Raw genomic sequence first — 11,366 nt, 5'->3', positions numbered from 1 at the left:
ATCCGAAAGAATTCCAGTCGGCAAATTTAAATTTTCGCCAGTGCTGTGGCGTTGCAATCTTTGGCTATGTCTTGGGCTACTGAAATATTTTACGTTTTTGATACTAAATTAACTTCTGAAATATAATTTTTTATTGTTTTTATATTTTTCAATATATTTATTTTGTTTGTACAAAATAAAAAAAAAATTTTAACGATACAATAGTCTTTGTTAGGCTTAACATTGACGAAAATTCAACTCAAAGTGACATGCAACGGAGGAAAATTTTAACATGGGATAGGTTAATATATTTTTTCGTACATAATCGGTTAACAGAAATATCGATTTCCGAACAACCCCAGTCCCCAATTGATTCGGATAAACGATGCTCTACTGTAGTAGCTTAATTAACAGATTAGTTGAATTTAAGAATAATTCTAATGCAGATATATTTACTTTTTATATTTTTGATATTTTTATACTCAACTAAAAGAATTGCTAAAATAAAAAATTATTGAATAGTGGCACAATGTAATGTACAAAAAATTAAGTATTTTTTACAGTGAAAAAAAAGCAGACTTTAAAAATTTATATGTGATAGGTGTTGTACTGGGTTTTGTTAATGATCAGCCTGTCTATTTAAACACATCATAATCTTTAGCCTGATTTGGAGAGTGTTAATCAACTTTTTTTTTTGCATGTGTTTCTGGTGAATTATTATTGACATTAAAATTATGATAAATCACAACCAAGAATTTATTCTTGTAAATAACAAAACTGCTTTACTATAAGTCATGTTATTATATCGACATAACAGCAAAGATATGTATATATATGACAGCCTCTTTAATAATTTCATAGCATTACTTTTTGTTTGTTAGTGATTTGTTATTTCTTCTCTCTTTGCTTGTGATCTATTTGATAAATTTCTTTCAAAGTTCAGACACTTCCACTGAAAGCATCATTAGAACTCTCACATTTGCTACATTAAGAACGTTTCAATAATCATTTTTGATTTGATTATACCTGCTAACCTGTTTCTCACAATTTACACTTGATATTGGCTGTGCTAAATCAATTGCCACTAATATGTACAACTTTGGATACAATTCTTTGGATTCTTTGAGCACTGTAGCATAAAATTCTTGAATGTTTATCTTAGTATGTTACTTATAAAAGTCCTGAGTGACATCCATTCTATTTTTGAATCCATGGCATTGATTATAGAAGTTATAGTCTCATTATTTATCTTCTTTTGAGAATTATAGAATTCTAGGAACTTTTTCAATTCTGTTTCAATACAGTTACAGGTACAAAAGTTTTGTGCATTAAAAATATTAGATGCATTTATCAGATCTCCATTTGAATAGAAGTTTTCCAGATTTGTCATTAATTGGTCTATGAATGCAGTAGGCACTTCTTTAAACTAATTTCTTTCTTAAGTGCTGTTTTTAATTTCATAAGTTTTGTAGAATGTTATTCCCCACTCTGGTTACTTGGAAAAATCATTCCATAAATTTTTTATGTAATGCTCTTATTTCATCATTATCATGTTACATCATGTTAAGCCTAATGATCTAAAAATTAGACTTAACTATATCAAACATATCAGGTCTCCAAAATTGGACTCCTGATCTTAAAAATGATAGTTTATAAATTGAAACATTTTTAACTAAGATGCATGGTATTGCATCTTAGTTAAAAATTTTATTGAAATAAATTAATTGCTGTATTTATTCATGTGTAAGATGAGGTTTTTATTCATTTTTCACTGCTTCAAAAACCTAAGTTGTCCTACATGCACAAGTGAAAGATTCTTTGCATTTTTGCAATAATTTTTGTGAACTGTGCATTCAAGTTTTTTACCGGATGCTTACCCTCTGGTGTTTAAAAACCTCTGGTTTTTATCTGGGTCATTTAATTGTTCTTGTGTATTGACAGATGAATAGCAATAGGAAGAGCAAAGCTTTTGAATTGAATTCTGAATTGAAATTCCAAAATCACATGGGAGCCCAATACATTTTAATCCATTCTCACGTGAAAACTGATGATTATTTAGAAATCAGAATTTGGAGAAACTTATAAATGTAATTGATTGAGAGTGGATTCAACTGTTAAGAATCAGCAAAAAAGCTTTCCAATTGTCCAGCTTTACATGAACAAATTATGTTGTCAATTTTACAAGATTTTTCTGTGCCAGTAATTTTTGCAGGACAATTTCTGCATTTACATGTATTTGATAATTTCTTTGTGATTAAACAAAATAAAATTAGAACTTTATTAATATATCTAATTTTCTTTATTATGATCTTTAGAGTCATACCTCGTCCTATATGCAAGATTGTCTTATACACGAGTAAATATGGTTTACTGATTTTCATTTTACCAGCATTTTTTTATAATTGCATTTCACTACCTATATAAAATGATAGATTTTTACTTATTATTTTCTGTTGAAAATGACACTCTGTTTATAAAAATGAAGCTGTCAAATATTTAAACTAAAAGAAATTTTGAAGGTTATCTGCCAAAGTAATTTACTGTATATTAGAGGGAATGATCTAAAATAGTTTCTTATAATGAAAAGATCAAAATCATATTATTAAGACAAACTTTTGCATTAAAAAATTAGATTATAATTTTTTAAAATAATGATATATATATCATTATTTATAATATATATATATCAACTATAGTAATATGTGAATTAATGTTGTATTGATATTTTACCATAATAATGACCAATGTAATTTGATTGATAAATATTTAAATTTTAGCATCAAACATTGCGTCAATTGGCAACAGGTCCTGTACCATCAATAACAAATTGTAATCCACATGACATGAGCAAACAATCTCCCTTGTCGTCACCAGCTACACCGACGTCGGGATTATATCCTTCTGCTCAAGCACCAGGTCCTCAATCTGGATTATCAGGACCAAATCCTAATCCAGGAACATTACAGCAACCTCAAGGGCAGCATATGCCAGCTAGACCATTGGGAAATATGGTAACATTAGATTCTTTAATAACTCTTGATAATGAAATTAAATGAATAGGTATATTTATTTATTTGTTTAATAGTACAAGGGAAACCCTGTATGTACAGGCATATTAGAACCAAACACAAAAATATTATAATTACTAGTATCAATATTAAAACAAAATATATTATTATTCACAGTAAGCACATAACAATTAGCCTGTTAAATATAAAAAGGAACAATACAAAGTTAATCTCAATAACAAGCACAAGTGACAATAATAATAGTTATAACCACAAAAGAAATAACAAATAAACACAAAAAATGGCAGCATATGGTTGATGCACACAAAATATACAATATAATAATATAGAACAAAAAGAATTAGACAATTATTTGAAAAAAGTTAAATTATTAATTATAATACGCCCAAAAGCGCCGACCATAAATGCTGCCAACTGTCAAGCACTAAATTGTCCTCTAATATACTATAATCACACCTCCTGGTGGATGAACTTCTGAAAAGAAAAAGAAAATATCTTGTTCTAATCAAATTAAATTCCTTTAGCCATTTATCTTGGTAATAAACTTATAAATACAATAATATTTATTATAATCTTGTAGCAATTGCTTATATGATTGAACTGAAAAACAATCTTCACCAAAACACTTTTGTCTGACCAACGTCAGAGCCTTACATTCAGTTACTACATGAAAAGCATCAAAATTGATGCGAGTATCACAAAATTCACAATACTCCATACACGGAGTCATCAGTCTTCTAAATATATTACATCGAACATATAACACTACTTGTATAATGCAAAATGGTCTTTCCGTATTCAAATAGGTCACTGTCCCCATTCATTAAAAACATCCAGATACCACTTATTATATTTGTAATTAGCTGCTTTATCTTTAAACTCATTTAGATAATTATTTGCAAGTCTTATTAAAATATCAGAGGCAACAGTTTCATTTAACATTATCAGATCATTTCAATAACTGAAATTCTGCAACAAGGACACAATTTGATCTCCCCACGCTATTCTTTGAGAAATCAATAATAATTTAGTAGACTTGGTAAGTTTACTAACAGACTGTTTGCGTAACCATCTTAAAATTATTTTTTATTATATTAAAATAAATGGGGACCGTTTGAAACTCCAAATATATAATATATGATGGAATCCATCTTTTTAACGAATATAAACGCTTAATAAAATTAATTTGTAAATTATCATCTCTGTCTCTCCAATCAAAACCCCAAATCTCGGACTCATATAACACTACTGACTGAATAAATGACTCAAATAATTTTAACTTATTGTACTCTAACAGCCTATAACAGGTGTGATTTAAAAATAAAGGATAAAGATCACCACAAACGTTTTCGAACTGCTGCAAGTTCTTCCTCAGGTGAAACTGAATTACTGATGGGACAGAGCAAACTGTTAAAGGAAATTTGAGAAACAATTAGAAGGTGTTACATGAGATGCATGTGTGTTCATCTAGTTGACATATCGTGACCTTAAAGTTCAGAGTCCATCAACGTCTGCCAGGCCGGCGACAGAACTAACTCATCTTTAAAATTGATGCATTGAGGGACGATTTGTAAATTTGAATGGCCTTAAGCCTTTTAAGGTAGTGTGTACGAGTTTTGCCTGGTGGAAGGCCGCCATAATGTCCGATTGTATGTGGCGAGGGCGGAAGCACTTCTCTGATGACATATGTCCACTATGTGTTCCTGTATTTTGACTTCTAAGGAGCATTTTGTGGATCCGATGTAAACGAGATCCCTATCAAACCTGTTGTCCTAACGTGAATACTATATATGTCAGGGAGTCTGTTCTGGTTGGGGGAGGTTTTTTCCATTGCAAAGGATGTCAAAGATGATAGGACATCTCCTGTACGTGATCTGTATACTCTTTTCTTGCTCCTTAGAAGTCAGAATACAGGAACACATAGCGGACATACGTCATCAAAGAAGTGCTTCCGCCCTCGCCACATACTCTGCCAACCCAGACATTATGGTGGTCTTCCATCAGGCGAAACTGGTACACACTATGTCACACAACAAACACCTTAAGTGGCTTGAGGCCATTCAAATTTACAAATCGTTTCTCAATGACAACTGCATCAATTTTAAGGATGAGTTAGTTCTGTCGCTGGACTGGCAGGCGTTGATGGACTCCAAACTTTAAGGTCATGATATGTCAACTAGACGAATACACATGCATCTCATGTAACACCTTCTAATTGTTTCTCGAATTTCCTTTAATGGTTCACTCTGTCCCATCAGTAATTTAGTTTCACACCCAAGGAAGAACTCGCAGCAATTCAAAAATGTTTGTAGTGATCTTTATCCTTTATTTTTATATCACACCGGTTATAGGTTCTTAGAGTACAGTATTTAACACATCCAGGTGTTTTGCAGTGTAGTGTAGTTTAACTTATCTTTCCAGCGTACCAAACTACCAGATACACAAGCCTTAATAATCTTATCTGTTCCAATATTCACTTTACTATGAATATACTTTAAATGCTTTTAGAAATGCCCATTAAACTGGAAAAATACACCTAGATACTTATACTCATCAACTACTTCTACTTTACAATTTTGTAAAAACCAATTCTCATTTTTAGAATGTTTTCCTTCATTTTGGGATACCATGATTTTGGATTTTTTGGTATTAACAGAAAGTTGTAACTCCTGTAGTGTATATCCCAAAAAATCAATCATTATCTGTAGACCCATAGGTGAGTCTGCCATAACAATCAAATCATCAGCATGTGCCAAAATTTTCACCTCTGTTTCCAAAAGATCAATAACTACTAATTCAGAAGCACTCATTTTACTTACAAGTGGATATAAATATAGATTGAACAATATTGGGCTCAATACACAACCCTGTTTCACACCTTTTAATGTAAAAAAAAAAAGGTCAAGACACCTTCTTTACCAGACACGCATGCCTCTGTATTAGTATATAACTGGATCAAACAATTTACAAATTTATAACAAACCAATCTTCAAAAGCTGTCTCCACAAAAGGTCTCTATCTAAAGAGTCAAATGCTGATGTCAAGTTGACAGAAATAGCATAAAGTTTACCTCATTTCTTCTTTAAAGACTTCTGTATTAAAGCATGTAAAACAAAAATATTGTCCAATGTTGAAAAACCAGACCAGAAATCAACCTGGAAGTCCGAGAGTACTTCAGACTTATTCAATCAAGTTACCAATTGCTTACATAAAATTTTACAAAAAACTTTAGAAATTGTTGGTAGTAACGAAATTGCTCTATAATTATCAGGTAAATCTCTAAGCCCATTTTTAAATATAGGAATAATCTTACATATATACCGGTGCAATGGGATCATTCCTGATTGATAAACATTATTAAACAAACCTACCATATATCCAATCAAATCTGTGTAATTCTTATATAGTTACACTGGTATACCATCAATACCTGGAGCAGTACCATTTTTCATGGTAACTAAAACTTTTTTGACTTCCTGTTCTGTTATCTCCGTATCCAACAGCTCATCCTGCCAATAATCACAAGTTAGATATAGAAATATTCGGTAAATATTTACTAGAGTAAAATTTCTGAGAAAAATAAGCTACCCAGTCAAGATCTGGAAGATCTCTACATTTTCTTTTAACAAAAAATTAATAAATCGCCAGAACTGTTTACCATCACCAGATGCCAAATTTCTATTAATCCTTTGCAAAAAAAACTTTTTCTTATTTCTACATAAATTACGAGTCACATTACGCTCCTTAACAAAATTACACACAGCTATACTATTTCCAATCTTCACTTGCCTCATCCTATTCAATGCTTAGTTTTTTCTTGCAATACTTTGTTTACAATCTGCATCAAACCATGAAAATTTGGAAGTTCCAACAGTCCTTTGGCACCAATCAGAAAATGAGGATTTAATTAAATAATCCAAAATCTCGAACGTTAATACTGACTGACTCTGAATTGCACACATTAAATCACTATATTTATGATTTATCATCTCACTACTCTCTTCTCTCCAAAACATTTTCTCTCTACTACCCCTAAACCTATTGAACACTTCTTGAATTTTTTTTTTAAATTTACAATCTAAAATCACACTAATTAGAAAATGATTATTATATATTTTATCCAATACAAAAAAACTTGTTGCAATAGATAATCGAGTCAACTTAACCAAAGCTAAATCAATTATAGAACATCCTATTTCACCTACATAAGTGTAATAACCTTTAGACACAGATGATCCTTTACCATTTAAAATTATATATCCTGCGCATTCACAAAAATCCAACACCAATCTATCACGATTATTTACCAATGTAACCTGTGATAGTATTGACATCCAATTCTGATCAAAATCCTCATTACAATCATAAATCCATTCCTATAGCTCCAGACCAGTATGAGCATTAAAATCACTGATTAGAAAATCTAACTTGTAACAGTCAACCAACCTAACTACCTCAATCCAAATAGTATTTCATAGAGCAGGTCTTATGTACATAAAACAAAAGGAAATTACTAAATGCCCTATTGTTACTTCCACAACAATCCAATGCCTATCTTTTTCCAAAATATTCACTTTCAAAGAATTGACTATCAATAATATCCAATCACCAATAAAATGACCTCTATCAGTCTCTCAATAACGTGCTTCCTGAAAAACAGTAAAATTATCCATACTATCAAAATCAGGAATAGTAGTCCTACCATTCCACCACATCTCCATTAAGAAAATTATATCAAAAGTACACAAATAATTCCAAAAGGACTTAGGTTTATTTACAACCCCTTCACAATTCCATGAAAGTACCGACATACCTACTCCCAGTCAAGTTGTAATTTGCTCTTCCATTTTCTTAGAAACTATATTATATTTATAAATTTTGTTGCCAACTTTTACTGCATTTTTATTATTTAAATAAGTTATTATGGATCCCATCCTTTTTTTTTCTTTAGCAAAGTTATTAATTATTATCCTTATATCCCTAGTTAGAAGAGGAAGGTTATCCATTATAAATATCCTGGTGCCCTTTAATTTAGATGCCACTCTTCTAATCTTACATTTATCACCATAGTCAAAAAGTACAATAAATCAATCTAGTTCTATTATTCTGTTGTTGACCTAATCTATAGCACCATTTCAAACTAACATGATCAACACTTAATTTATTATAAAAAAAACTCCAATACTACATCTCTAACCAGCAAATGATCATTTTCCGATTCAGGTAATCCAGAAATTATCAAATTATTGCACCTTAAAAAACACTCAAACCACTCCTGACTTAATGTAAATTTGGCCAATTTATTCTCTAGGTCTATCCTGTCAGCTGATAAGACTTTGCCAGTATTATATGTAAATTTTTTCTCTAAATCCTCAATTCTAGTTTCTAAATTAACAATAGCTTCATTCAAATTTTCCACCCAAGTATAAATTCTGTCAATTTTAGCAATCATTCCTTCCAATTTAGTATTCTGCTTTAAATTTAGTTGAATTAATAGAGAGATTGCAGCCGTTGTATTCAGCCCAAAATGTGAATGGCAGACGGTCGAGCACCGCTATCTGGCAATTCTAGACGGTTGATAATGGCATTCACTACATCTAGCATGACGAGTAGAAGATTGGTTTAAACTGTTTCATTTTTTTTTTGTGTTTGGAGTTAAAATTATGACCTATTTTATTAAAATAATGATTATTTAAGCATTTACGAATAATATTGTAAAAAAACATACGATTTTAATCCAGAAATTATTTAATTATTCAATTTTTTAGCAAGTGATGTGAAGTGCCTATAGAATTTACATATATTTGCCTTCATAATAGCTTATCATAAGGTAGGTTTGTTCTTCCACGGCATCTTCTACCGTCAACAGTGTAATACGTTTGTAAATTTTTTAAAAATTAATTTTTTGAGCTGCTTTCAAATTTACATAAGCCACTACTTCCCTCGACAAAGGTATGAGGTAGTCCTATTGTACGGTAGGAGCCACAATGCTAATTAAAAATAATTAGTGTTATTAAACATCCTATAAATACTTTAAAATAGTTTAATTTGTTTATTTACCTTCGCTGGTAACCCTCGATGTTAAATGTATCTGCCATTTTTTCAACAAATTTCCCGTGAGTTAGTGCGCGTGTTCACTGAGTCACGTGATGTTGTGAACATGCACCGCAACGATTTTTTCTTGGAGTTAAAACATAAACCATGTACTTCTGCTTGCTGTGTACAAGTAACGCTTGAACTTGCGCCGTAACCTCTCTAATAACGATATCCCATCCGTAATTAATTAATATCCAGTTCTCCCTGAAGTAACTCCAAAATACTCGTCTTCTCCAATGGGTTAGGGCAGGGGTTGGCAACCTTTTGAGTCGGAAGAGCCAAAATTACAATTTACAAAATTTCAAAGTTTTTAAAGAGCCACTAAATTTTTTCTTGCCAACAATAAATAGTACTTGCACAAATAAAGTTTTTTGATAAAAAAAAAACTAATCTATTTATTCATAAGATAAAATATCTATTTATTCATATATAAGTAGTGTTTTTCACAACAAATTAGATAATAGAAACATCTGACGACGGCGTCATTCGAGAGCTTCCGACGGACTGACGACAGTGACGACGCGTGTCACGGGGAAGGGGTGCGGTGAAAAGCGAGTACAAGTGGCTGAGAGATAGAATCAGTGCCTAATCCTCGTTAATTGATTCAAAACGATTTTTAATGTTTTTTTTTTTTATAAAATAAATAATATATGCGTATGGAACTAAAGAGCCGCAGCTTCACATCCAAAGAGCCGCATGTGGCTCGCGAGCTGCAGGTTGCCGACCCCTGGGTTAGGGTGGAAAATCTTAGATCTACTATCCATCTGGCTTACTGGTGATTAGGTCTTTCTTTTAGAACATAATGAATTCCTATAAAAGGTGGAAGCCTCCTTCCGTCCAAAAGCGCCAACCATAAACTCTGCCCATGAATAGATATATATTGTTTTCTTTTAATTTATTTTAATAAAGTCTTAAGTAATATTTATTTATTTAGAAAAAACTAATATGTGTTAATAACATTTACTGTGTTTATCTTTAGATGTATTATAATCCACGTCCAAATACACCTCGTGCAACTCACCCTATGGCCTTGCCAAGTGCTTTAAATGTTGGATCAGCAAATGCTTCACCTGGAACTTCTCAATTTGCTGGTCAAGTACCAGGAATAATATGTGCACCTCCTCCAATACCATTTGCTACTTCATTGCCACCGCAACCACATTTGTTTGTTGGTTCTGCAGCTGCAGCAGTTCCTGTTTCTGTAAGTTAATAAATATCATTTGTTTACTATTAAAAATAAAATTATAATGTGTTGAATTAAACAGCTGAATTAATATTATTCATATTTAATATTATTTTATTCTTTTGGTTACAGATATTTGTCAATTTAGATTTTTTTAAATTTAAATTTGCTTATTCTAAAAGTTAATAATTTACTTGTGAACATTATGCTAATTCATAATTAGAAATGAGTTGGATGGTGATATGAGGTAGCTAGGTGACTTTCCTCCAGCAGTATTACTTGTTGATTGTTATGTATAAATTTCATTACATATATATATTCATACATATCATTCAAGTTTTGGAATTGTGTCAAATTTGACCCTTTTGGTTTTTTGGAAATTTTGATGTTTTGAGACTCCTGAACCCAAAAATGTAAGGAAAAAAATGGGGAAAAGAATTTCACGTGTCTGTTGGTGTCTATTTCATTTAATATCTCAGGATGGAGTAATGATTCAGAAACAAAATTTGACATGGTAACTTGTATATAAGGGACATTGATGCTATTAAATTTTGCTGCTTAAAGATTGAGGGGTGGGAAGATAGAGGCAGGTCATGTATATATATCTAGAGAGGAATCAGACTTAATGAAACTTTTAATTGTTATTAGCATTTACATTTTATTTACAAAATGCATCACTACCCTCAAAATTAAGCTTTTTGCCAGTTTTTTTAAATAATTAATAATATAAAATGTTTTTTTTATAAAAAAATCTCTTCATAATGGCACCACACACAATATTATTCATAATGATTAATAGTATAAAAGTTATTTTTAAATAAAATCTCATAACAGCTGGGATAGTTATGCAACTTGTTGCTGGATTTTTTTTTGAGAGGTGACATTTTTCTATTTAGTTCTTAAAAGAACTTTGAATATTTTATTATAAAAACAAAAAAGCATTCAAGGCTTTAAAGGTATATGAGGTTGTAAATTGTAAAGGCACAAATAGTATAAATTTTTATTCCAATTATTAATTTTATTTACATTTGGGGCTTGTCTCACTTTTATTATTTTTAAATATCCTACACTGTTTAACC

General features: G+C 31.0%; 1 protein-coding gene across 2 annotated transcripts in view; it reads left to right on the top strand.

Moving 5' to 3' along the window:
- The window catches only part of LOC111628919 (MAPK-interacting and spindle-stabilizing protein-like), a 16,067-nt gene extending 5,048 nt beyond the window's left edge, over positions 1 to 11,019 (top strand). For both annotated transcript variants that reach the window (XM_023372778.1, XM_023372779.1), the window contains exons 2-3: positions 2,757 to 2,990; positions 10,084 to 11,019. In XM_023372778.1, coding sequence (XP_023228546.1) covers positions 2,823 to 2,990; positions 10,084 to 10,314 — 399 coding nt within the window. In that variant the 5' untranslated portion in view covers positions 2,757 to 2,822 and the 3' untranslated portion in view covers positions 10,315 to 11,019. The remainder of the gene's footprint in view (positions 1 to 2,756; positions 2,991 to 10,083) is intronic.
- The last annotated feature ends 347 nt before the right edge of the window (positions 11,020 to 11,366 follow it).

Source organism: Centruroides sculpturatus, unplaced genomic scaffold (assembly GCF_000671375.1).
Source record: "Centruroides sculpturatus isolate CEXI.00-Female unplaced genomic scaffold, Cexi_2.0 scaffold501, whole genome shotgun sequence".
NCBI lineage: Eukaryota > Metazoa > Arthropoda > Arachnida > Scorpiones > Buthidae > Centruroides > Centruroides sculpturatus.
The sequence above is the reverse complement of the archived record's forward strand: the minus strand, read 5'-3'. Positions and strand labels throughout refer to the sequence as shown.